Genomic DNA, 27,827 nt, shown 5'->3' with positions numbered 1-27,827 from the left:
AAGAGAAACTATCCTAAAAGCTCATTTATAGCTAGGAATTAAGTGATGTTTCTACAAGTTTCAGAATTTACTTAAACTGCTTTGATTTTACCTTTCTTTAACAAAGATATTTTATATTCCTTCTTTACAGTATTTATATGATGGAGGATGAAGAGGTGATGGTCTTCTCAGGGCATTTATATGGTTATGACTGAGCTTTAAGTATATACACTTCACCAGCTAGGATATTTCAGTGCTTTCCTGATAGCTTTTCGTTTGTTTTCGGTGTCTGCCGTCATAGGGTCCCTTCCCTCTCAGCTACAGTATCTTCATTTAGAATCTGTATATGCTTTTCCATTGCTGCTAGGCTATGATACAAAATTAACCTGGTGGTAATGATAATCCAAAATAAATTAAGGTGCTACATAGTTGAGTTCAGAAAATTCATATGGTACAGTTCTACTCATCTGCACAGGTCATCTACAACCACTACTACCCCATTTAAACTGGACACCTGGTCTCTTTAATAATAGCACAGAATTATAAAATGCTTTCTTCACAACAACTGTGTAAGATTAGTTGTGAAATTTTTATCATTTCCCCATAACAGGTAAGGAAATGCATCTGTAACCACCTTCAAGTACAACATACATACATTTGATACCTAAAACTATAATTCTCTCAAGGTAGACTTCTCAGAAAGCCCAGGGATATCCAATGACTCGTCTAGGACTCGAACCCCATTCCTCTCACTCCCAGTCCACTACAGCACTAAGTTTATTCTCTTTAGTACATAAGTATGTAGGTGATGAATAATTTATGAAAAACACAAACTGATCAATATCAGCTGATGAAAAAGTGATGATTAAATACTTAAATACTGCTACTGCCTCAATTTACACAGTTGCAAAGACTAGTTAAAGTAGCCCAGGTTCCTCTCAATTTTGGACTCTTAAGAGCTACCCCAAGTTCAAGCATGGTTTGGATCAGCATCCACTCAAAACCATAGCCCTTAAGTCAGATATTTGACCAAACCAAAGCACAAAACATTTAGTTAAAACAGCATAGCAAAATAAATGCCAACAAAGATCCATGCCCACCCCATACACAGAGGGGTTAATCTTCCTATCTCCTGCAAACAAGTGGGCAACTGTCCACATATTAATAAAGGTCCTTTCTAGATGTATCCTCTTATGGAGGGAGATACTGAATTCTCTCGGGCCACCACCCTTTTTTGCCCCTCCCACGCACTTAATCATTATTTATGTACGTCTCATCCTCTTACTAGATTGGAAGGTCCTTGAGGGCATTTTTCATCTTTGAATCAGTGCCCAGCATAGTCTGCAGGTCAAAGAATCAATACAAAATATACGTGACCACCACCCTCATCGAATGGTCTGCTTTAATTGCTATATCTGGCTAACCTGTGGTGACAAGTCTTTTAAGCTAGGTTGGTCCGTACTTGAGGACCTTGTCTTGCTAGGACCTGCTGGTTTAGCCTTCAACATTCCAGAGTCACTTTTGATAGAGATGGAGGTCCTTGCACACTGTAGGAGTTTAATAAAATTTGTTAAATGGAATGCACAATGCTATTAAGAAATATTTGTAACATGGTTATTAAAATTTCCCCAAAAAAGGCACCAATAATGAATGTCACCCACCTCCAGATAAAGAGGTGATGGACAAAACATGCATCTTTGGACAAGGTCAAGACAAGGGTGTTTTTCTTGGAGCTGCAAATTTGGCCGTTTTTCTTTTAACTGGTTTTGTTTGGGGAAGAGGAAATTTAAAAAGTGCTTGATAATTGAAAAAAATAAAATTGTCACCTAAAAATGACTTGAAAGAGAAAAAGGTTGCCTGGAATGTCTCCTTGTGGCAGAGAGGGGGAAAGCACTAGACTTGTGGTCAGTGGAGCCGAATTCGAATTCTCTTCTGCCCCTTTACTCCTACTGTGCCCCTGGGCTTGTCCCTTCGCTTTTCTATGCCAGCCTCCGCCGCTGTCCATCGGGGGCTGGGACAAGATGCCCCTTCCAGCCCCGAGCCTTCGGGGGCAGGGGGTACGCGGCGGGATAACCTCGGCTGGGCCGGGGAAGGAGGCACCCTGAGAGCTTCTCCTCTTTATGGGGGGAAAGGAGAGAGATTCCGCCTGGGCACGGGGAGACCCAGCGGGTGCGACAGGGGCGCGGGTCCAGCCGGGCACCCAGCTTGTCCGCGCTCCCCGCAGCCATCGGTTGCCACGGGCCGGCTCCGCAGGCGGGTGGAGTTGCTAGGGCCGCCATTTTGGAGGTGCAGGTGCTCCCGGAAGGGGATGGCGACCGCGGCTGTTTCTCTTCCGGTCCCGACGACTGTGGCGGCGGCGGCGGCGGCGGGTCGGTGTAGAAAATGGCGGCTGTGCAGCGGGCTGGGCCTCTCCCCTCAGCGCCGCGGACGGACTGAGGCCTCTCTGCGCCTTCTCCCCCTCCCCCCGCCTCCTCCCCGTGCACTTTACACACATGAGGTGAGCCGGGGCTCCGTGGAGGGTGGGCTCTGCCCCGGGGCTCGGGGGGCTGCGCCGCCGCCGCCTCCCGCTCCTGCGCCCCCTCCCCCGAGCCCGCGCAGCATCCCCGGCGGCTCCGGCCCGAGGGCTCGCCGGCAGCCGGGGGAGGGGGCTCAGCCGCGGGGCCGCCTCCGCCGGGCCCCCCTCCCTGCCCGCCTGCCCCCGATTGCGATTCCTGCCGCGGCTCGGGTTCACCGTGATTCTTGTCTTTTTGCGTTTTTTTTTCTTCCCTCCTGCAGAGAATTGGAAGCTAAAGCTACCAAAGAAGTCGAAAGGAAACCAAGCAGGTAAGAAGAGCGGTGTGAAGGTTTGCCCTTGGCCCCCTCCCCGCCCCCCAAACCTCGCCTCTCCTCACTTCGGCCCCTTGGGTCCCACGGTCTGATTTTTCGGTAAAGGCTTTCTCTGCCATGTTAGCGAGCGGGGGTACGGTTGTCAGAGGGAAAAGCGAGCTGCCATGGAGGAAAAAAAGACTGCAGGGCCGGTGAGGTTCTTCTGCTTGCGCTTCTTTAAAAAACCCACCGACGCGCAGTTGTGTTAAACGCAGTTTAAAAACAAACAAGCCAGAAAAGCTCCAATGCGTAGACGTTCATTATGGAAGCTGGGCATGGATGACTCTCCGCAAAGGGCTGGACTGCATTGTGTGAGCCGGGCTGGAGGCAGCCCCTCCGTTGTGCTGTCAAAGTGTTTGGGCTTCTCGATGGTTACTTTGTAGCGCATAGTTGCCTTCATAAAGATACAATGTTGGTGCTGGGGATTTTTTTTTCCAAAAGCATTTTTCAATACTGCAGTCATGTGGATTTAGTTGGATCTGAGGCCGTTTTTGCCCTTGAACTTCACCTAACAGCTACGTTTTATTTCCTTTAAAGCTACGTTTGTTTCCACATCTGATTTGTCATTTGAGAAAATCAATACAGTAAAGAAGTAAATCTGGTCCCAATAACTTTCAATTTTTGTCAGAGTGCTTTGCCATCGGCAACTTAGATTGAAAAAGAGGGAACGTTTTAAAATATTATGAAATGCTTAGCTTTGCTGATACTGTTTGAGAAGCAGTAGAAGGTTGTTTTATATCAAACTGTTTTGCATATCCATTTTTCTGTCTTTGTTGTGCTTTTTCGCTTTAGTCCTTTTATTCTTTCTTTGGTTTCCTCACTTCCCTTGTATGCTATATTTGGACCCTGAGAGAACCTTCTAGGCCAGTAACATCAATGAACAGTTTTACTCACGCAGAAAAAGAATACCATTATGGTAGAGTGAAGAGAGGTAATTTTTTTGAGCATAGAATTATGAAATGTTAGAACAGAAAGGGAATTTAGAGAGCATCACCTCTTCCCTGCCCTACCCCCTTCCCCCCAGCTTATTTTATTAATGAAGAAACTGAGGCTCTGAGAGGTTGTGATTCATTGGAGGTCACATGTCTGGTAAGTGGCCCAGTCTGGACCAAAAACCAGGTCTCCTGGATTCAGGTCTTAATATGGACACTTTATCCCAGAAGTTAATATGTTGTTACGTTATTAAAGCCTGAGACTTCCAGTCCCCTAAATACATTTCCATCACATGATATTGCTCCTAGTTTATATTCTGAATTTGATAAATAAAACTACTTTAGGTTATTACTTTACATAATTAGGCACTGACATAGAACCTTTGGTTGTTTAATAGGTTTCTGATTAGGATTCTTTTACACAGTTGTTACAGGATCATTGTATAGTGGAGTCTCCTTGAAATAAAGGAGTTTTAATTTCATTTGCCCAATAACTAAAATTGCTCAAGATTTAAGTGCATTTGATAGTTAAAAGCTTATTAAAATAATGTTAATATGTCAAGTCAATGGAATAAAAAGCAAAAAATTGTGACTTATTTTTGGGCATCTATTTCCCTGCCCTTTATTGCTTAATTTTTCCTTTGGACAGGTTCTCCTAACCTGTTGCTCTCAGAGTAATCCTTGGGGATTTTACCCTGAGGTACATCTCTACCCCTATAGTAAATATGTCTACCACATGTTAAAGGTGGTTACTAGTGAATAATCTGAAAGGCTAGCAGTCTGAATTCAGAACAATTTAAGTTCAAGTCCTGCGTCATATAACACCAGCTTCATGAAGCTGAACAAGTCATTTAATTTCCCAGTGTCTCAGGCACCTCTTTAAGACCGAGTTGCAGAATTATCTGTATGTATGCATATATAGACTGAGTTTCCCTACTGGGAGCTCCCTACTTCCTGAGACACCAGAGTCTCAGAAAATCACAGGTCCCAAATCTCAGAAAAGGTGGTTGCAGATTTAGTAGTGGCTTGCATTAATAATATACTGTGTAGGAATGTCAGTTCTGTACTTCTTTTCAAGTAATAGATAGTCTCTTGGCTTACATTCTGCTAATTGGATATGTGGTCCAAATTTGTTTCCACAATGTAGTGGAAAGAACACTGAACCAGGAGTTGGTCAGTAAAGAAATTTAGGATCTAGTTCAGACCCTGATGCTAACAGGATGTTGAACAAGTAAGGGTTGAACTAGATAACTAAGATTCATTCCAGCTGTAAAAATCTATGATTTGTGGGTTTTAGTAGCCAGAATTTTACTTTTTGCCCAAACTGACTTTATGTTTAAAACCACTAATTTGAGAGCTCTTTTTTAAATTTTATCACTTTTAATTTTTTTTAAAAAATATGTTTATTGATGCCTATTGCTTTATTATACTAGTTTCTGGACTCCTCTCCCCCATCACCTTTTGACAAAGAGAGGAAACAGTTACTACTTTTTATTATTTTCTAGAATCATAGATTTAGAATTGGAAGTGGTCAGCTAATACCACTCCTTCATTTTACAGATGAAAAAATTGATGTACAAACTATTTAACCTACCTACCTGGGGTCATTAGGCATCCAAGAGTTGAGGATTTAGAATGAGAGAACTTGGATTTGAACCCCTAACTTTACCACTTACTACCTATATGAAGTTAGGCATGCCATTTTACTTCTTTAGGCCTCAGTTTTCTCATCTGTAAAATGAGGAGAATTGCACTAGATGATTTCTGCTGTCCCTTTCACCTTTGAGTCAATGCTTCTGTGCTATTGTACAAATGCAACGGCTAGGATTTGAACCCTGGCCATCTGACTTCATGCAGTGCTCTTTCCATTGCACCAGAGGCTTCCCCAGTTTCACTGCAGCATAAATGTTGAACTCTATTGAATAGTCAAACCTTGATTATTTAATTTGATATCTTATTCCCTGTGGTATAACTTTTAATTTAAAAAATAAAAAAGAATACAATTATCTAAATTAATTTTTTCTGTTCATTGCATTCACCTAATTGAACATTGGTGTTGTCAGTCCTAGTCTAGTGTGTGTATTAAATGTTACTGGTTGAATCTCTTTCAGCTAATTATTTGAATACCATTTTAGAAAACTAAAATGTTTGTGAAAAATGCTTCAATTGACCTGTCTTTTATCACTTGAATTCTGAAAATTTTATTATGTTTATTTCCTTGAGACTTGTCTTCCTTTTGTGTGATGTGTCATTGAACTGATAAAATTGCCGAGTTTCTTATTAAACCTTTCTTTCATATATATGATATATGATTTGATAGTACAAGGCATATCCCAAAAGGATTCATTCTGGGGTGTGCAATTTAGCCCAGTTTTAATATGAAGTTTTAAATATAATTGATGAACCTTTCAAGATAGTTCCCTTTAGGCTTCTGGCATCCAAAATGTTTCTTTTTAGAAACATAGGCTCGAAGGGCAGCTAAGTGGCGAAGTGGATAGAGCACCAGCCCTGGAATCACAAGGACCTGAGTCCAAGTTCAACCTCAGACACTAGTTGTGTGTTTCTGGGCAAATCACTTAACCCTGATTGCTTCCAAAAAAGAAAAAAGTATAGGCTAGGAAAACTTAGTGCCTTTTGGATGTGTGTTTTGTGGGGTATAGAAATTTGTTAGTTTGTTACAGTCATACATAAAATTTGAATGTATCAGACTAACCCTAGCCAAGCCAAAACTTAAACACTGAGTAAAAGAAAATAATTTTACCATTTATCAGATCATAAGTTCTAGAATTGGTAGACACTTTAGAGATTATCTGGTTCAGGAGTTAGCCTGGGGTCTGATCTTGTTTTTTCAATATTTTGATAACTGTTTCCATTCAGTTGGTTTCCTTTGTACTGCCATGTATTTTATGCATAGAAGTGGTCCATAGGCTTCACCAGACTGCCAGAGTTGTCCATAACACAAAAAAAGGTTAAGATACTACAGCTGTAGTCCAAGTTTCATCGTTTAAAAAGGAGAAAACTGAGGTCCCCCTGTGGGGAGGTGACTTGGCCCAAGATTCCACAGTTGCAAAACCAGCGTTTGCATCTAGGCATTCTCTCCAAAGGTAGTGAGTGCTCTTTCCACGATAACTTGGCTGTATCTTCAGGGTAAAGCATTTCTAAACAACCTGCTGTGAAAGACCACACAATCAGAACAGTAATTAACAGTTTTATTAGTTTAAACTGAGACATATTCCCCCAGACGTTTGAAGTAGTCATAATTGCAGGTTTTCATGTTAATAGTTTACAGCTGATAAAGTTAATTGCTGCTTTTATGATTGTGTAATCTTTTCTGTAGGTTGCTAGTCATAAGAGTTGCTTGTTTTGGAGTTGAACTAAGGGAGGCCCGCTATCTAGGGAAAAGCCAGATTTCAGAAAGGAGAAAGTATTCTGACGCATAGTTTTCTTTTTTAGCCTTTAAGTTGGCTAGGAACATTGTATATTACTAACTTCTCCCACTTGCAATATTGAAATTTGTGGTTGTCAGTAACTGAATATAAAAGAGAGCTAACATTCGTACTATGGCTGTTCCTAAGGAAAAGAGTTGAATTTTAAGTAACAGATAACCTAATTATGACTGTGACTTATCTGATGAAATGGAGTGCTAAAAATAGGTTTAAATCTTGGTTATGAAAAAGTGAGTAATTATAAAATGAGTAATTGTGGTGACAGGTTGATAAAGGGGAAAGAAGACTTGGGTTCAGATCTTGCCTCTCATAATACCTGAGTGACTGGGCAAGCCCACTTCTTGGGCCTCAGTTTCCTCATCAGTAAAAAGAGAGGATTGGCTTTGGTAGCCTTTCTTTGTTGGACCCTTCCAGCTCTAAATCTTTGATCCTAGTAGAGCAATATCACACGTTGAATCTTACAAATTATTTTCAGAAAAGTGCTATTGATTGAGTTCTCTCTGTTATGACAGTTCAAATAACTAATTCAGGTTGATGTCAGTTCTAGTGACTGTTAGGCTTCTATTGCCACAAGTGTTTCTTAACCTTTTTTTTTAGCGCTGCCTTGATATCCTACCTAACACTATTCCTAAAACTAGGGAGTATTACGCATAATTAAACTTATGTTTGAATATTTTACTATATCTCTTGAAAGAATAAATGGCAGAGTGCCAGAAGGGAAACCCAGGTTGGGGGATTCATGGCCTGTTATGTGCAAACATGATAGTAGGTCCTTTGGGAGGTATACTAAGGAAATCAAAAATGATGTCTCTGCCCACAGTTTTTACCATAGTAAGCAAGGCGGACTAAACATAGAAAGAAGCATAGAATTTTAGAAATTGAAAGGACCTTATTGATCATCTGGTCTTACCCATTTCGGTTTGTATAGGAGGGAACAGGGAGGTTGAATAACTTGCTAAAAGTCAGTAATGAGAGGGTGTGTTTTTCCTACTTCTTAGGGATTCCGTTAATCATCTCCAGATAATTCTTTGTCCCTTGTGTCTATTTCAGACTTTTTCTGCTCTTCTAACCCTCAAACCTCTAACTTTATTCTTTAAGAAGGTGAGGATTCTCTGACTTGAACTCCCTTAACTTTTTTTTCTTCCTCAGTGTTTTACTGTATCCTGCCCGTCTTCTCCTTTTTTTCCTTTCACTGAGGAAGAGCCGACTTTATTGACCCAATACAGTGGAACTAATTGTATAGTCTGCCATAGAAAAGATGTAGTACACCATAGAAAGTATCTGAAAGCTTACTTTTCTTCTTATGTTTTCATTGGGGTTGCCATTGACTTGTACACGGACCGCTGTCAAGAAGTGGCCATATAGGTTGCTAGTTGCTGTTGTCTGATTAGTCGGATTTTTTGTTGTAAAAAAAAAAAAAGTAGCCTGGTCTCTTAAATTTCTTTTGGAATCTTCTTTTCATCAAGATAGCTTCAGAATTAAGTACTTTTACCTTTGTTTTACCTTCTGCATGGCCTTTTTTTTTTTTATAAGTGTTATTAATGCTTTTTCCCTTTTTTTACATCACTGGCACTTCTCAGTGATTCCTCCCTTGTAATCAAAACATATGAACATATGGCCTTGTCTGAAAATGTATGCCTCATTCTGTACCTACTGCCCATGCTTTCTGGTGAGAACTAGGAGGCATGTTTCACACAGATTTTGTATTTGGTCAGATCCAGCTAGCTTTTCTGACTTCAGTATTTTTAAGTTCCATTGCTATTTTCTCATTTTAGTCTAGTGGAAAGAAGACTTACTTTGGAGTTGCAGGACTTGGGTTCATATGCCAACTGATATTTGCTACCTTTATGACCTTGCTTAACCTCTCTGAACATGTTTTCTCATCTAGAAAATAAATGTTTTCTCATCCATCTGGAGTTGTACCTCTAAGGTCCCTTCCAGCTCTAGAGCTGTAATTGTGTGTATCAGGTGACCTTGATTTGAATCCTGACTGTGCCCCTTAATACTAGAGTGACCTTGGCTAAGTCAGCTCACCTTATCTGGCCTCAGTTGTCTCATCTGGAAAAAAAATGAGGTGACCTTCAAAGGTCTCTTTCAGTTCAAAATTGATAGTCGTCTGAAACATAGTACTTTGGATATTGAAACTAGATAGTGTCCACAAAAAGCAGCAGACACATTCCATTTTGTATGTTTTCCCTTTCCATTTCATTTATAAGTATTCTTGAGATGATCTGGGTTTTATGCTGAACTCTTTTCAGGCTTATTTTCTCCTGAATTGCTTTCTGCTATTTTGAAAGATAGGATGTGGTGTGTAGTTTTCAGTTATGCTCTTTTATTTCTCATAGCTTTTTAATGTCTTCATCCACTTATTCTTTCTTTCCTTCTGGTCACAGAAGAGATATCCTTTTTTTTTTTTTTTTTTTTTGTCTTTGTATTCCTCATTTTTGTTAAAGGCCACTGGTATGGCTTCTTCATGCCTTCTCAAAGACTTTGCTCCAACAATCATTCCTTCTCTATTATCCTTTTTCATTCTCTCTTACTTCTGGCTCTTTATCATCTGTCTACAGATATGCTCAGGACTCCCCAGTTTTAAAGCCATCCTTTGACCCATCTTCCATCCACGTGCTCCCTGTCTTTTTCTTTCTCCAGTAAATTTCTTGGAAAAATAATTTTCTATATATCTTTTTCTGCGTCCTCAACTTCAGTGCAGTCAAGGTTTAGTTTCCACCTCTAGTGAAATGCTTTTCTCAGGAATCATCAGTCACTTCACCACTAATAGCTTTTTTCAGTCCTTTTATTCCCTTTAACCTCTCTGTAGTTTTTATTAGAGGACCAAACTAGTCACCTGTTTAAAAAACCTTAAATGGCTTCCCTTTTGCTTCTGAGATAAAATGCAAGCTCCTTAGATGGGCATTTAAAGCCACAATTATTTCAACCTGCCTCTACAACCTTATTTCACGTTACTCTTACTGTTTCCCAAACTTGATGTCATCCTTGACCACTAAGCATTTGTACAAACCATCCTCTCTGCCTGGAAAGAACTCCTCTATCTTTGTCTCTACATGTAGAAGGGAGCACAACTGCTTTGGATGAGGTAGAGAGAAAGTCTGGAGAGGAATAGAATGAGGACTGAATGGTGGCCCACTTTGCAGCTTCATTCACTCCCACAGTTTCAGCCATCACCTCATTATGTAGGACCCTTAGATCTGTATGTCTGGTCAGATCTCTCTTCTGTGTTTCAGACTTATCTGGATTTCTAGCCATCACCTCATTGTTTTTCCTTCTGAATTTGCCTCCTTATTTTACCGTTTCTGTCTTCGCCACTATTCCATCTCCCGTGTTCAAAATCTTGGACACATCTTTGTTTCTTCTTTCTTCCTTCCTTCTTTATATCCTATTAATTAATGAGTCTAGTAATTTCCATCATGCCAATATTGCACCTCTTCTCTTCTCCATACCTTCTGCCAGAAAAATTTTTTCATGTCATTTCTTTGCTCAAAAAGTCTCATTGGTTTCTTGTGGCCTCCTGAGTAAGATTTAAATTTGACTTGAGGCTCTTCACAATTTGACATCACCCTACTTTTCCAACATTATTCCTCCTGCACACTTTATGTTGGAACTAAATCTGACTTTTTTTCAGTAAGGGTCTGTGATGGCTGTGTGAGGGGGAAAGGAAGGGGACAGGTTCAAGAAGTATTATGGAGGTAGATTGGCAAGACTTTAGAACTGCTGATTAATCTCCATACTAAGTGCTGGGAATAGAAAGGCAAAATCTCTATTCTCAAGAAGTATACGTTCTAATGGGGAAGACAACATGTAAAAAACTTGGTACATACAAGATATATACATACATGGTGTTAATATAATAGAGAAAGGCATTCACAACTAGGAGGACCTAGAAAGTCCTCCTTAGAAGGTGAGGTTTGAGTTATGTGAACCACGGGAAGAATTAACACTAGAAGGACTAGAATTTTATAATATCTCAAAGGATCGATCTGCATCAATTGACACAAGGTGTTTTTTTTATTCATAAGGCAAAGAAAAATAGATATAAGATGAAAGATTTTAGTTCCAAATAATATATATATAATATTAATGTTATATATAATATTAATAATATATAATAATATTGATTATATGATTTTTTGTAGTAATGGATGCAACTACTCCTTCTAGTGTTAAAGAAGACTTTCAGTTTATAAACCTGGGTAAATAACAGATTGACAAAATTGACAGAAAAGGAAAATAACAGTTGTTGGAGGGACTGTAGGAAAACAGGCTCACTGTTGCACTGTTGGTAAAACTGTGAATTGATCCAGCCATTCTATAGAACAGTTTGGAACTATGCCCCCAGTCACTAAGTTATGCATATATACCCTTTGACTTAGTGGTACAATGTGCAAAAATATTTATAGTAGCTCTTTTTGTAGGGTCAAAGAACTAAATCCTAAGGGGGTGTCCATCAGTTGAAGAAAGACTGAAAAATTATACATGTGACTACAATGGAATATTATTTTACTGTAAGAAATAATGAAAGGAACAGTTTAAGAGAAATATGAGAAGAGTTCTATAAGCTGAAGCAAAGAGTGAAATGAGCAGACCATGAGCAAAATTTATGCGATAATAGCAGTTGTAAAGACCACTTGGAAAGGCTTAAGAACTCTGATCAGTTCAGTGACCAGCTATAATTCCAAAGGACTGGTGATAAAGCGTGTTATCCATGTCCTTTTGGAGAAGTGATGGACTGGAGGAAGAAGGGGAGATATAGTTTTTGGACACAGCTAAGGTAGAAATTTGTTTTACTTAATTATACATATTTGTTACAAAGATTCTTTTTTTTTTTTTTTTTTTTTTTTTGCGGTGGAAGGGGGCAGAGAGAAGTGGAAAAGGAGAGTAAGGGGAGCTAGAGATAAGGGTTGCCAAAAATATGAGAGAGAAGAGAGCCATTGAAACATGTTTGTGAAATGCCCAGAAAAATAGAAAGAAGGCCAAAAGAAACCACAGATAAACAAGACAGCTTTGAAAGTAACATGTTGAAAAGCAAGCTTTACATAAGATACTCACAATTTCAGGTACAGTCCTTTGTGTTCTAATATGTATGTGGAAATGTCTGATTTTTTGAATTAAAAAAAATTAGGAAAAGAAAAATCTAAAAGAAAAAAAGCTGAATAAAAAGGTTGCAGGACAGGGCCTTAAAGAACACTCAGACTTAGAGAGAGTAAAGATGTAAGAAAACTCAGCAAAGGAGCCTAAAAACGAGCTTTCATAAGTTGTAAAACTAGGGAATAGCCATTGAATTCAGGCAAAGGGTGCTACAAATAAAATCATTCCAGTAATTCTCCAGCCCAATACAAACCGAGCCCAACCAGCAGGGTTCTGACCCCCAAGAGATACAGGGACACACCATTGGACAAATAAAAAGAATTGCCAGTACCTAGTAGAGACTAAGTTGAGATTGGATAGCATAAAGTTCTAGTGGACCCAACTGGCATGGCTGTAGGACTTCTAGCAGAATGAGTAGAGAAAGACAGTGGAGGTGACTGAACTGGCAAGAAAATGAGGAACAAGATATTCAAGGATGGAGGACAATGAAGAATTGAATTGATCAACTGTAGGATGGAGAAAGGAAAGGAAAACTAAAGTAGGGGTGATGGATTAGGAGGAGAGAGAGGGATGGAAGAACCAGAGGTCACGGTGAGAGATGAAGAGTGACACCTGAGGACAGAGAGAGATGCACGGACCAGAGGGAAATTTCAGAAAGTGATCCAAGGCTTATAGACAGATATGGAGGAAAAGGTGGTGATGAGCCTATCTGTATTTTTCATCCGGTCTGAATCCAGTAGCCTTTATCCAGGGGAGGAGTACCTGTGGAGATGGGGGGAAGGGACAGGGGGACAAGGACAGGCAAGAGAAGGGGAATACGAATATATATAGCACCTACTGTATACCAAGCACTGTGCTCAGTGGTTTGATTTTTTATTTTTATAAATACTCATCTGTTTGTCACAATAACCCTATGAGGTAGGTGCTATTGTTATCATCCCAATTTTACATTTAAGGAAATTGAGGCAGATAGAGATTAAATGACAATCCACAGTCACAAAGCTAGTAGGTATAAGGGGCCAGATTTGAACTCAGGACTTCCTGACTCCAGATGAGACCCTGTTATCACTGCTACCTGAAAACACTAAGCACAGAACAACTGCCACTGACCAAACCACTACCACCACCTGAGACCACTGCATCCTCTAGACCTTGGAGGAAGCAGTTCAGGACCCCTATACCTAAGAGTCTCTAAGAAAGCAGTGTTCCCCTAGGCCAATGCAATGGCCTTGTGATCCCCATTCCTCACTTCCATCATCCAGGGGAACAGCCTTTGTAGAGTCCCTCCCCAAGACAGTGAGGAATGAAGTATACGAGAACAGAGATTCTTAATCTTTTTTACATCATGGACTCCTTTGGCTGCCTGGTGAAACTTAGGGAGCTCTTTTCAGAATCATGCTTTTAAATGCAAAAAGTGAAATACATAGGACAAGAAAGGAAACCAGTTATTGAAATAGTTATCCAAATAGATTTAAAAACAGACCCCAGGCTTAAGATTCCTTGACTACTCAAAAAAAAAAAGATTCCTTGACTAGAGAATTGTCTTTCCCTTTGGCTCTCAAGGGTCCAGCTTCTTCTGATGGCCCTTCTTTACAATGAAGGTGATGACTTCCCCTTCTGACTTAGTAGGGAAGGAAGAGAATAAGTATTTACCTAGTACCTGCTTTTTCAAGCCACTTGCTGATGGATCTCATTTGAGCCACAGCTCTGTGAGGTAGGTGCGGTTATTATCCTTTTTTTTACAGTTCAGGTAAACAGAGTTGAAATAGCTTGCCCAGGGTCACACAGCTCCTGATTGTGTGAGGCCAAATTTGAAATCAGGTCTTCCTGAGTCCACACCCAGCGCTCTATCCACTACCCCACCAGCTGCGTTTTAGTACCTCCTTTAAGTGTGCTAGTTACGAGACAATTTTGGCTTATTTGTGTTGGTGTCTAATCCCTCCTACTAGATTGTGAATTCCATTAGGGCAGGAGTATTCTCTGAACTTTTTATCTTTACCAAGCCTAATTGTTTTATAAGTTGTAGGTGTTTAATAGATGTTTCTTGTTTAATACTGTTGTGTAATATTTTGTAAATAAACTTGTACTATAAACAAATGGTTTTCATTTTGGTCTGCTTGACAACAGACCTCACTGGCTATCGCGATTTCTGAACTCTCGGCTTCCACCTTACGGTGACTGTTTTGTCATTGCTTACATCTCTCTGAAATGATGATAGTATCTTTACTTATTGTTCATTTTTGTGAGAATTAACAGTTGTTTAAACAGATTGTGTTGGAGCTGCCGTAATTCCCCAGTGTCTTCTAATATTTATTTTGTGTTTTCTACTTTGGGATTTACCTTGACCTTGTCTTCCCAATCCGTGGCCTTACTGTATAAGGTCAGCCAGCTCTGGAATGAATGCTGTGGTTGTTTCCTATTAAGACACCTTGAAACAATGAGATTTATTTATTCAGTTAACTTGGGTGCTATTTCCAGTACCTTGGAACTCTTCTTGAAGAGAATTTTTGCAAGTAAGATGATACTTTTGAGAAGCTTTTAGGCACTCTCACTTCTTGATTTTGAACAGTTCTTCCAACATAGTTGTCACCGTCCTGCCCTGTGTCTGCTTTTACCTTGAAGTCGCTGAATATCCAGTTACGTATGTTGACTTGATCTGGATATTCTGGGAAGTTCTTTCTGAACTGCCTCCAGTTTGTCTTTGGCTCCAGATGTTGCATTGTGAGATGTGATTATTTTTATGGTGGTCTTTTTTCCCTTAGACTTCTCATGAGCATACCTTGGTGAGATGACTAAATATTCCCCCAAATCAGATTTCTTCTTATTTTGTGTGCATGACAAAGTCAGTTCTACAAACATTTGCTTCAACTCTGAAAAGAACCTGTGAACCATCTTCCCATTCCGCCACAACTTCTTTATACTGATTTCGTTTATAACAAGAGTGTCAGTGTGGCTGTGGTTCAAATCTTGTCTTGGACAAAGATGACAAGGTAGACATGGAACTAGTTAAACTTAATTTTTGTGAATTGTTTGAGAATCATCATTCTTAGTATCCTCAACCACCTTTTGTCACACTGTCGCTCTCATTGCAGGAGGAAAGTGTTGGGGGGGAGCAGTCAGGTTGCCTAAGGAGGGACAAACCAGCCCAGCTCAGAAAGAGAACTTGTCAGAGTTCTTCTACCAGTCAGTACTGGGACTGGACCAATGAGTAGCCCCTGCACTTCTAAACTGGGTATGACAGGAAGACCTAGTCTTTTAAAAAACAACCAAAAAAGGCATAACAGTCCCTCACTCAGAATCCATTGTTTGCTCCATTATGATAAGCTTGAATACCTTTGTTTCCCATCTCACAGTAGTTTAAAAGTGTCAGGTTCAAAAGAGAGGAGAGGGAATATGGCAGCTAAACTCACTGAAGATAGTGAGAAGTGGCCTCTGATGACTGAGGAAGCAGAAAAACTCTTGAAGTCAGAAACACGGTCTGGGACCATTTTATATTGACCTGTTGCTCTGAGTTCTACTTCTTGGGACCAAGCCAAACACATCTAATCCCTCTTTCAGAATTGGTTGATATGGTGGAACACTGGTTGTGGAATCAGAGGACCTGGGTTCAAATCCCACCTCAGACTCCTACCTATGTGACCTCAGGTAAGTCACTTTACCTTCCTTGGCCTCAGTTTCCTTATCTGTAAAATGAAGGAGTTTGACTAAATGGCCTATGAAATAACTTTTAGCTCTAAAGCAATGATTCTGTGAAATATTTGAAGACAAATATGTCCTGTCCCCTTCTCTCCCTCAAACCTTCTCTTCTGCAGCCTTATGGCTTGGCTGAGTGGCCCTTCTCTGGGTGTTTTCCAGTTTAGGAGTAGATGAAGAGGGATAAATAAGGTAGAGCACAAAGCAAAGGAGAAGAGAGTGTTGTGTGGCATAGTATCACCTTTAGTTTTAAATGGCTCCTTACAGCCAGATCTGTATAACTTGGGTTCGGTGGCTCAGGACTGACTGCTGATTGACAAGGATGACTGAGTTCGACAGGGAGTGACTCCCTGGAGGATAATTATTTATTGAGGAGCTGTTTCTTCTGAGTGGTCCAGCTCGGGTTGTCTCAAGAGTAATAGAGAGGCAGTTCCCAAGCTCTCCCTTTCAATCCACTGCCATCTCAGAGTAAACATCCTAAAAGAAACTAACATGTCCCCCTCAAAATCAGCTTTCCTTCTAAACTTCAGTTTCTATAAAGATTACTCCCAGTATTCTTTGGACTAGATTACTTCTAAGCACACTTGAAGCTCCATATCTTACGATGAGTACTTCTGTCTTCCACTCCTCTACTGTCAGTTCAATCTAGGGTTCTTAATACCCTCTCACCTTGATGTGATTACTGTATCAGCTGTTTAAGTCTCCTTGGACCTTTGTCCAGTTACATTCAGCAACTAGGCTCTTCTTAAAACTCTGTGGCCGTCATGTCTCAGCTCCCTTGGGAGTTACAACTACATTTTAAGAGGACCTTAGATAGATAGGTAGATCTTTCAACAGGCAGAAGAAAAAGTGTGTTTGGAATATTTATAGTTAGTCCAGTTTAGCGAAAATTCATAGAGCAGAATGGTGGAAAATAAGGCAGAAAAGAGAGGTTGAAAGATTATGAAAGGCCTTGCATCACAAGCTAGGTTTGGACCATTATTCAGGAAATTGTGGAGAGTTCCCAAAGGTTTTTGAGCAGTGGGGCAAGACATGACTACAGCTCTTCTTTAGAAAGGTAAAACCAGGCAAAGTAGATAGGTTGTTTTCGAGGTTTTAGAGTGGAGAGAGAGACCTATTAGGAGGCCATTGTTAGTCCTGGGGAGAAGTTGTAAAAGCCTGAATTTAGGATAGTAGCAGTGGAAATGAAGAGGAAAAAGACTTGACAGCTATGAATAACACAAATGCTATGAAATAATTATTTATTTGCTCATTAAGAAGTTTGAAGAGTCAGAAGTTCATGGAGGAGTGAAGAATGGGCATATTTAATTGACTTTTTTTTTTACTCAATTTGACCATTTCTTTTACATCTTACTGAACTTTGAAGCTGTTTACTAATATGCAATTTCATTTAAACTAAAATAGAGTTCAGTTGAATGTTTTAATTAGTGTTTGCTAAGTTCAGCATTTTGGCAACACATTTAACTTTTGGTTTTCCGTTCTAAACATTGGTGGTATGAAAAATATGCCCAAACTTGTCCAAAATTTAAAGGCATTTAAAATTTTTTCAGTGGTTGGACTTAGGGTTTGTTGGACTACATGACTGCTGAGGTATGTTGCAATTCTCAAATTCTGTGATCAGGGTTGGGGTTGAGAAAACCATATACTATTTAGTATAACCATAGATCATTAACTTGAGTGATTTAGGAAACATCCTTAAATGTCCAGGGGAAGACATATTGAATATGTCAATAGCTTTGCGACTTTTGCTTTTGCATAGTAGAGAAAATAAATATTAATGAAATATCAACAACAAAAGTAAAATGTCAAGTTGCAGACCCAGAAGATAGTCGGCATTGGGCACCCAGCAGTGGATAGAGGAATTGTGTAAGGGAGGCATCTCCTACTTTGCAATTTTGTAATATTGGCTACCCCACTTGGTTCCACCAACAATCATCATAGGCATTAGGTCAAATCCTTTCACGATCAGCTCTAAGGAATGTATGAAAGGAATCAGAGTGATTAGCCTGAATCCTAAATCAGGAGACTTGACTTCTAGTCCCCCTTTTACCATTTAATAGCTTAGTGTTCTAGGACCAATCATTTTCCTTCTTTGAACAGCCTCAGTTTCCTCATCTAAAAAATGAAAGGGTTGGATTAGATGATCTAATTGTTAAATCATTAGCTGGATCCTTAAGTAATCCAGCTTTAATGTTCTAAGATGATCACTTGTTAAATATAATGAAATATATTTAAGAGGGGAGTTTCTTTCAGATATAAGTTCAGTGACAACCATGTAATTAAAACTAATACTGACATCAACCATCCAAGTTGTATTATCTGCCCTCCAGCCATCATCCTTATCCCTTTCCTACCAGAACCTTGGTCCCTACCTGTGGTTGCCCGTACCAATCTCCTCTTCTCCTCACACTTCCCCAAATACGTGAGCTTTTTGCCTTATCCTGACAGGTCTAGATCTCCATGCCACTTCTCAACTGTCTCCTCATCAAGCCCTTCCCATATGAATCTCCCTACCCTTTCTAGCATCCTTCTGTGTATTGTGTCCCCTCATTAAAATGTAGCTCCTTGTCTTTCTTATCTGTATGTGTATACCCAGTGCTCAGCTCAATTCATAATATATAGTAAGCTTAATAAATGCTCTGGCTACACATAGTAAAGAAGTTAAAAAAGCATCGTGGAAGCAAGGATAATGTAGTGGTGAGAGATGTGATGTTTAAAGTCATTGTATACATCCTTTGGGGTGGGCTGGAGTTGAGTGAAGACTTCATGTGTATATTTTCTCCCATGCTGCAGATCTTCCTGTGAAACAAAATAGGCATGGGGGTCAAGGGGAGACAGTAAGGTGGGGAGAAGAGTGTTGGAATGGTGTAGCTACATTGACAGAGTTGAGGAGAGGCTAGAACTCTATAATCTTGGGATATAAAATGGTGGGGGGAGAAGTCTACACCTAATTTAACCCTTAAGAACATGCACAAAAGAAATCCTAGTGGCTGTTTGGACATATGGTCTGGGTTGGTGCAAACAACCATATTGTACCATAGATTTGCTATGTGAATGTGACTTACCAAAGGCATACCAGCCTTTATAATTAAATGGTCTGGCAAACATAATCATAATTTGTAAAGTGGCCAAACATTACAGTCTTTATTCATACTTGTAGCTCTGTACATTAATTTTTTTTTAAATTATAAATAAACAGTTCCCAACTGATGCATAATTTGTAAATAGCCCTTATATGGAGAGGGCTATACCTGCAGCAAAAGACCCACCTCGAAGGAACTTGCCTTCCTTCTTTTGCTGGAGATTTGTCTTCCTTTTCCCTTTCCCCTCCTTCAGACCTGACCAGTGACTCTGTTCTCTTTCTGCCTGTGACGTAAAAAAATCCCTACAAATGTTTACAAGTTTTAGTGTCATTTAAAAACCTAGTAAAATTCCATCAGAGTTTTGAGAATTAAATGAAGTGCCCATTGGTAGGTTTTTATAAATCATATAGCCCCATCTAGTGGATTTGATTTAACTTTATTGTAGAATAGTCAGAGAGGAAGGGAAATGTGCAGAATATGTATACATATATGGTAGATATGTTCTCAGAAGGTTAAGTGGTAAATTCGTTTTTGTCAATTTAAACCTATCCTAGTTATACTGGGCATGTAGCATTATTTAAAGAAAACCCTTAGTAAAATTAGTTTTGTAAAATGAAGAGTGCAGTGGTAATAATAACTAGCCTTTATATAACGCTTTAAAGTCTGCAAAGCTCAGGACATGTTATCTCATTTGATCTGGTAAACAGCTATCACTAAGTAAATAACTTATTCTCTTCAACAAGCATTACAAATCTAACGTGTGCTCTAGGTACTGGAGATAAAAAGATTTAAAAAAAGATAGTCCATACCATCGCAGAGCTTATTGTGAAATGAGGACTATGGCATTCACAAGTGTGAAACATCATAGAATATAGAGGGGATAGATTTGAGAACTGAAAGGCACTGTAGAAGCCATCAAATGTCACTTTACTGTATGAAGTGAGGAAAGTGACTTGCTCAGGGTCACAGAGCTAGTGTCTGGGGACAGATTTGAAAGTAGGGCTTCCTGACTCTAAGCCAAGTACACTGTCTCATGATAGGAGCAAAGGAGAAATCCAAGATGCACTTAGATATGTGACCTGTTTTTTTCATCTTTATTTTATCTACCTAAGGATAATTTTACGAAGGAGAGAAATATCTGAGCCCCGGTGACTTAGATGAAGGGGGAACGCGTAGAAAATGCCAGAATAAAAACCAGGAAACTCTTGGTTGTCCAGTTTGGCTGGAGTAGAGAGCGTGAAGAAGGAACGGGAAGTGAATCGGGAAGAGTCGGGCTGGAGCCACGCGGCGCTCTCTACCATTGCTTGTGGCCAAACAAAGCTAAGGACTTTACAGTTTATTCTTGAGTTAATAAAGAGCTGCTGAAGTTTGTTTTGTTTTGTTTTGTGTTTTTAGCAAACATGGCATGGTCAGACCTCTGACTTGAGACGATTTTGAGCAGCTGTGTGGAAGGCAGATTGGTGAGGGAATGCCTTTGAAGCAGAGATACTGACGAGGAGATTAATACAGCGATCCCGGTGAGAAGTCATAATAGTCTGAGACAGGAAAAGCCACAGTTCTGCGTGAGGAGAGGTTGTGCGTAGAAGAGTCAGGAGGACTTGTTAACTGTTTGAAGGGCACGGCGCTAAGTTTGGGTTATTGGTGGGAGGGAGGAGAGTAAACTGAATTGATGGAAATCGTCAAATATGTCCAGGAAACTTTGTATTTTGAGTTCACTGAAAGCAAGGTTCAGCAGTAAATAGGTCTGAGGGAGGGCATATGCTGTGTTTTTATTTCCCAAAAATATTTTAAATAAATAGAGCCTTCAAAAAACCCATGAAAAGTGAAACAACATATAAAACCTAAAATTAACGTATACCAGACATCATTAAACAACAAAGTGAGTTTGCTTTTTTGTCCATTTTCTCTGATCTTTGAAATTCGACCTCTCACGGTGGTTTTTTTTGGTTGTTGTTTCTGTTTTTTCCCTCAATATAGTTGCTATGTTGGTATCGAAAAGAGCTGTATAATCTGTTGAGATGGTTATCTCTTTTTCATCGGTCCCTGGCTCATTATCTATTTGACATCATTAGGCTGTCTGATAAGATCATGAGTTTGCTCCCCATTGTTTGGCAACTTTATTTCATGGCCATAGACACTGCTCCATGGATGGCATAAGGCCAGAATCACATCTGTCACCAGAAAAGGACCCATCTAAGGTTGGGTTGGTCTTCTTAAAGGAAGAACAGTGTAATAACATATGTTTTAATAAACCATAGCGAACTCATGTTTTTGTAATACTTTCAGAAGTTTTTCTTCAGTTTGCTTTCTTTATCCTGATTTTTAACTCTATATTTTATTCTTTCTTCATATCTCTCTGTTGGGTCGAATAAGATTGAAGCTTCTGAAGTACTGAGGTTGAGCTACTGCTTGTACTCAGTTGCGTTATTTTGCCTGTACAAGTCTTGTTCCAGCATGCTGATTTTCTGTTGTGCCGTACTTTTCAGAGTATCTGTTTGTGGAAGAAGTAATGATGGAGAAGAAAGACTTCTTGGCAGAAATTATCTTTTGGTCCTTTTCTGTCTCCTGCCTTCCCCATGATCATTTCAAAGACCTTGTTATCTCGTATCTGGGGGTCTATGTTTGTTTCCGTACAATCCCACCATCCTCCATTTTGTATGCCTGCTACCTTTAGGAGCTCACATACCTTCTGGGCCAGGAGTTTTCTCAAGAAGGAACAAGACTGAGAAAGGTGGCTTCCCAGTGCAATAACTTCTCAAAGATTATAAACTTACCTTGATTAAACCTACCTCTTTTCCTCTGGTAAAACTCTCTTCCTCCCTCCTCCCCCTACTCCAGAAGGCTTTTCTCTGCCCTTCTTTCTCCTTTCTCACATGTTCCCACCAAAGAAATTCTTTCCTTGATAGTAGTATTTACTTACCTTATACTTCTCTTGTTTTGGTTTTTGGTGGGTCAGATATTCTGCTCACTTCTGTGTTAGGAGTTTTTAAAAAATGCTTCAGTTGAGCAAAATGCCTTTTGATTATCCATCTTTTTTGTCAGAGGTTAGGGGCTTAGGCTTGCAAATGTTCTGGTCTGGGCCTGACTCAGACTACTCCCCTGGTAGCTTATGTAAGATATTGGAACAAAATGAGACACTTTGATGTCATTCAGCAGTTAACAAAAGGAGATTTATTATCCATAGCAGGATATTTAACATGATTTGTATTGAATACAACTCACTGATTAAGTTGAGGCCAGCTCCATTGTCTTTGTTGCCCATCTTTTGCCATCAGACAAACATCTAGAGCTCTTCCTGGCTCTTTACCCAGGTGACCAGGAGATGATGTTAGTAGCCTGAGCCTCCTATCTCCTGAATCAATCAGATTTCAAGGATGCTTTCAAAACTTTTTAGAGAAAAACTACCCTAATTTGCATGGGAGAAGGAATTAGGAAATTGCTTCCACCATAGCAGAATGTCATTTTGGGTTGCATCTTAAATTTTTTTGCTTTTCAGACTATACTATCCCATTTCTTTCTGCAGTTTTGTGGTTGGTGGAAAATCTTATATTATCTGAATTTCCATTCCTTTATATATAATTTAATTTTTTGGTACTTGTTTTCACATAAATATTTCTCTGTGCAAGGAAAAAAAGAGAATTGTATATGAAATCAAGAATTCCTATGGCTTACTTTTTTAAAAGCATAAAATAAATTTAATATATGAATTCCTTTTTCATCTAAAGCTGTGACATTCTTATTAATTTCCATGAATTTAAGGAACTTCTTGTGATGCCAGGTAGGTCATCTTGTATTCTTGGCACGTAGTATGTGCTTAATGAATGATTACTAATTGATTCGGGTCTTTTATTTATTGGAAGTTGTCATACCCTGGAAAGTTTGTCTTTGCTTTAGAAATACACAGAGGAAGGAAGGGCTGAAAAAGTAGAGTTCTAACATTATCATCTTCCTTACATGTAACTATATATAACCTGTAGACTGAGAAACTATACCAGGACCAGTAGGAGTTGGAATGGACAAAGAGAGTAGAGAGCATCTGTGGGCTAAAAATCAATATAATTTTTCAGACTCTTAATTTTTTTTATAATTTGTGCTTTTATTATTCACTGTGGGTAAAAAAAAATCAAGATTTCATTCAAAGTAAACTTATTCTAAGTTATTCAAACTAAACTAATGGACTTGATTAATGTAATATAAATTTGGTTAGATTATTTTATAATGATTCACTAACGGATCAAATTTGGAAAATTTTAAAGTGAAATCAGACATTTTTTTAAAAACAGTTGTCTTTTAATAGTATCTAAGGTACAGGCATAAATTTAAATTTTGGCTCCTGAATATAATTTGGTGAACGGTGACCCTTCCAGTAATGTTCTCACCATTTCCCTTGGGAAAAGTTCCTTGCATTGAAGAAGTTGATGTAATGGCAGTGGGTATTAAATTCAAATGAATCTCAGATTCAGCTTTATAGAACCTGGGAGTCTGGAATGTAGTTTCTCCCTATCTCTCCCTTTTAGAATCCCTAACTTCCTTCAAAGTATAGTTCAGCTGCCGTCTTCTGAACTCTCTCGTCCCTAGTTGCTAGAGTGCTCTCTCCCTCCTGATAATGCTTTTTATTGTTCTTGTTTCATTCTAGAAAATAGAAGCGCTCTGAGGGCAGGGGAATTTTTGTTTTGTTTTGTTTTTGTTTACTTGATAGTCTAGCACTGAGCCTGCGTAGGTGTTTGTTGTCTTTAAAACAAAGTTAAGTGGTTGGATTAGATTAGGACCACAACTTATGAGTGTTAATTGTAAGATAATTTTCCTCAAAATGACTTACCTATTCATACTCTTTGACCCAGCCATCCCAGTGTTGGACATTTACCCTTAGAAGATAAAGACATTTTTTAAAAAAGGTCCAGTACAGATCCAGAACTTCATAGCAGCTCTCTCTGGTGGCAAAGAACTGGAAACAAAGTGAGTACATCTTGATTGGGAATGACTAAGGAAAAAAAACAACTAGGGCAGAAGAATGTAATTGTGGGGTAAAAAAATGGCAACTGCTAGGAATTTAGAGAAGATTTATATGATATGTTGTAGAATAAAATAAGCAGAAACAATGTACATGAAAAGAAAATAACTCAGTAAATGAAAAACCATTGATGGATTTAAAGAATAGATACAATCATTATAATCAGTGTTTTTGCTTAATTGCTTTTCTTTGTTATAAAGGGGGCTCAATTGGGAGGGCAGGGAAAGCTATTTTTATTTTTCCTAAAAATGACTGGGATGTAGACAAAAGGGGGAAGTCAAGATGGTAGAGAAAGAGAGAACTTTTTTTGCGCAGCACACCCCCTCCCCAGCAACCTAGAAAATGCACCAGTCTACATTCTGATCAGAAAAGCCAAGAAAAAGTTTTAATGAGTCATTTTTCTAGCCCAAGACCGTTTAGGAGAAAGCACGAGAGATCTATGGACACTGTGGATGAGGGCTAGCCATGTGCATATATAGTGGGAATCATTCTAGCACACAGGGATGGAAATAGCAAGATAGGATACAGGGACAGATTAGTGTAACCCCTCTGCACTTTATAATCATCAGCTTCTTAGAGGGAGTCAAATGGGACAAAGGACCAGCCTCAGTGTGATTCATTATGTTTGGATGAGATCAAAAAGAAGTTGTAGAAGTAGAATGCACTGGAAGATGGGAGAAAGAGAAGAATGAGGGAAATTATCTCATATAAATGGAATGGGCAAGGAAGAGTTTATACAGCAGAGGCAGTAGTTGAATGAATGATCAACACTCAACTTTGCTCTCTTCTGCACTGGTTAAAAGGGGGAAGAATGTGCCTGCAGTCAGGTATAGAAATGGATCATACCCAGGAGGAAAGGAGAAGGGATTAAGAGAAAGGAGGTAAGAAATAAGAGGGAGGGTAGATTAAGGGAGGCAGTAGTCAGAAGTAAAACACTCTCAAAGAGGGATGGAGGAGGGAGGGAGAAAGAAAATATAAGAGAATAGAATGGAAGGAAATATACAGCAGTAATAACTAGGAATGGGATGAACTTACCCATGAAATGGAAGAGAATAAGAGAGTGATTTAGAAACCAGAATCCAACAATATATGCAAAAAATATTCTTGAAACAGAAAAAAACGCAGTTAAAGGGATGAAGCAAAATCCTTTATTCTTCAGCTGAAGTAAAAAAAGCAGAGTGGTAGTCATAATCTCAAAACAAACGCAAAAATAGACCTAATTTAAGAGATAAACAAAGAACCTGAATTTTATTAAAAGATATAATAGAGAATGAATTAATACCAATACTGAACATATATGTACTATATGGCATAGCATCTAAATTCTTAAAGGAAAAGTTAAAAGAGTTACAGAAGGAAATAATAAAACTAGAATAGTTGTTTCTCTCAGACCTAGATAAATCTAACCACAAGAGAAATTAAGGAGATAAATTGACTTTTAGAAAAGTTTGCTACAATACACCTGTGGAGAATATTGAATGGGACATAGAAAGGAATATACTTATTGCTCAGCTGTAAATAGCACTGCGAATTGAATGAACCACACTGACTTCATCTTGTGACTCAATTCTGGATCTAACTCAGTTCTCTATTTATTCAGTTATGGGGCTAATCCAATTTCTGTCTTATGAGAAGATTTTATTCATTTATGGAAATTGTGAAAAAATTTCATTATATTGTTTGAACCCAGACCTGCATGGCTGGGTAGGTGGACCACCTCTACCTGTGGCTTTGAGACCCTTGACTAAAAATCTAGATTATGCTGACCAGAAACCCAGTTAGATCCAAAGAGTGATGCAAGGAGTTTTCTCACAATTCTACATCTCAAGCAGTTCATATGTCTTATATGAAAACTGGCCCTGTATTGGTCAGTCGGTAGTTGTTTCCATGTTCCTATAATAGTATGCAGATGCTTGGGGGAAAGGGATACCTCTTTTTCTGATTTCAGGCAATTGTACCAATTTGCTCTTCCCTTCCCAACTTGGAAAGTCCCTATTTCTTCCAATTAGAAATCAAATTCTTCCAATTAGAAATCAGGTTACCTAATTTTATATTCTGTTTGTTTTCTTTTAATTAAGTGGTCTAATTTGATTAATTATTTTTAATACATTAAAGTCTTTTTCTGTATTCAGAGTCTTTGGACTGACTGGAGAGTCCATTGACCTATTCATTATGCCAATTTTTCTAGTAAGTGTTATAGTTCATATTGCTTCCTCAGTTATTATTATCTACCACAGCATCTTCCCAAAAATTGACCCTATATTAGGGTATAAAAACATGACAAACAAATGCAGAAAAGCAGAAATATTAAAATGCATCTCTTTCTGACCATGATGAAATAAAAATTACATTCAATAAGGACCTTTGAATCCAAGATTAAAAATTATTTGGAAACTGTTGTAGGCATGGTTCTAAACTCAAGCCAGGTTCCTGTTATGTTCCACCTTGATGGTGGAACAAAATGAAGCATTCACATGTCCCTAAACATATAAAAAAGGAGGTTTACTTTACCCAAACACAGCAAGGATATAGAACAATTATACAGTAGTACTTAGCTTTTCTGAACAGACCCTCTCACCTCTGATTGAAATAGTGTGCTCAGTAACTTATCAGGGTATGTCAACTCTCATGGTTTTATGTACACACTAAGTATGAGAGGCCCAGATAACACATAGCTGGGACCTTTTATGTTTCTAGACCATAAAGCTGCATCAGGGAAGCTGGAGTCAATCAGGTTGCATGAGAGGAGAAAAATGTTCATCTTTTTTACCACTTAAATGGCTGGACAGTCCTCCTGCATAGGTAGTAAAAGGGGGAATGAGGGAAAAGGAAAAAAAAAATATGGAATCTGGGCCTTTCTTTCCTCTTTTGAAAGGACTAAGTTTTAAGTCTTTTATAGAACAGACCTTCCAGCATAGGCAGTACCTAAAGGGGAGAGATAGAACAAAACAGAAATGTGGAGACTAACCTAAGTATTTCCTCCCTGCTTCAGAAGGACCTGAGCTATTTCTCCAGGGTGTGTAGAGCCCCTTGAGGTGCAAGGACCTTGAGGTTAAAGCAACTCTCTTCTGGGGAGAGAATAAGGAAGAGCCAGAGATGATTAACCAGAACTATGTCCAGAAGCAATCCATTGTTATCAGCTAAGTTTTTTCTGAAGATCCAAGAAGCTGTTGGACAAGGCAGTCTCTCTGCTTTCCAGGTACTATAAGTTTGGCTTCTGGAAAGTTGGATACCTAACATGGGTAGTCAAATGCATAATGATGCAACTGTTCATCAGTAGGGGCAGCGCTCTTAACCTGAGATGGGAGAGTGCCGTTCTGCCAGTTGGGGACAGGAAGGCCACTGGAATTAGGAATAACTTGTCCATAGTGAGGGGATCATATGGTCCTGTGCCAAGCACAGAATGGTATTACCACCCCAAATGTCTGAATTAACACTGACCCCACTCCTTAACTTCTGCTACTCTTACAATAGCTCCAACCTAGTTGTTTAGCATACATCTCTGCTAGGTGCTGACATGGTCCATAAGCACTTATATGCAGTGAGAAACAGCAGCAAAATTCCTTTATTTGAAGTCCTGTACTCTCCAGGCCCTAGACACATTGGCCAGACTCATGTCCACAGTCAAGGGAATTTATATGGATAAAGATCTTCTGCCCCTACCTTCAGACTCTCTTACGATGCCAGCTATGTAGCTTAGACCTCACTGAACTAG

The 27,827-nt window shown here is 39.1% G+C and overlaps 1 protein-coding gene across 23 annotated transcripts in view; it reads left to right on the top strand.

Annotated features, from left to right (window-relative positions):
- The first annotated feature begins 2,263 nt into the window (after positions 1 to 2,263).
- TNRC6A (trinucleotide repeat containing adaptor 6A) overlaps positions 2,264 to 27,827 on the top strand; it is a 120,622-nt gene continuing 95,058 nt past the window's right edge. For 8 of the 23 annotated variants that reach the window (XM_072603786.1, XM_072603627.1, XM_072603701.1 and 5 more), the window contains exons 1-7: positions 2,328 to 2,476; positions 2,755 to 2,802; positions 15,884 to 15,970; positions 20,497 to 20,618; positions 23,943 to 24,057; positions 24,916 to 24,993; positions 27,105 to 27,311. In XM_072603786.1, coding sequence (XP_072459887.1) covers positions 27,225 to 27,311 — 87 coding nt within the window. In that variant the 5' untranslated portion in view covers positions 2,328 to 2,476; positions 2,755 to 2,802; positions 15,884 to 15,970; ... (2 more) ...; positions 24,916 to 24,993; positions 27,105 to 27,224. Of the gene's footprint in view, positions 2,477 to 2,754; positions 2,803 to 15,883; positions 15,971 to 20,496; positions 20,619 to 23,942; positions 24,058 to 24,915; positions 24,994 to 27,104; positions 27,312 to 27,827 lie in introns of those variants that run through there. The other 15 variants (XM_072603655.1, XM_072603607.1, XM_072603673.1 and 12 more) reach the window with 15 other exon arrangements.

Source organism: Notamacropus eugenii, chromosome 1, assembly GCF_028372415.1.
Source record: "Notamacropus eugenii isolate mMacEug1 chromosome 1, mMacEug1.pri_v2, whole genome shotgun sequence".
NCBI lineage: Eukaryota > Metazoa > Chordata > Mammalia > Diprotodontia > Macropodidae > Notamacropus > Notamacropus eugenii.
The sequence above is the reverse complement of the archived record's forward strand: the minus strand, read 5'-3'. Positions and strand labels throughout refer to the sequence as shown.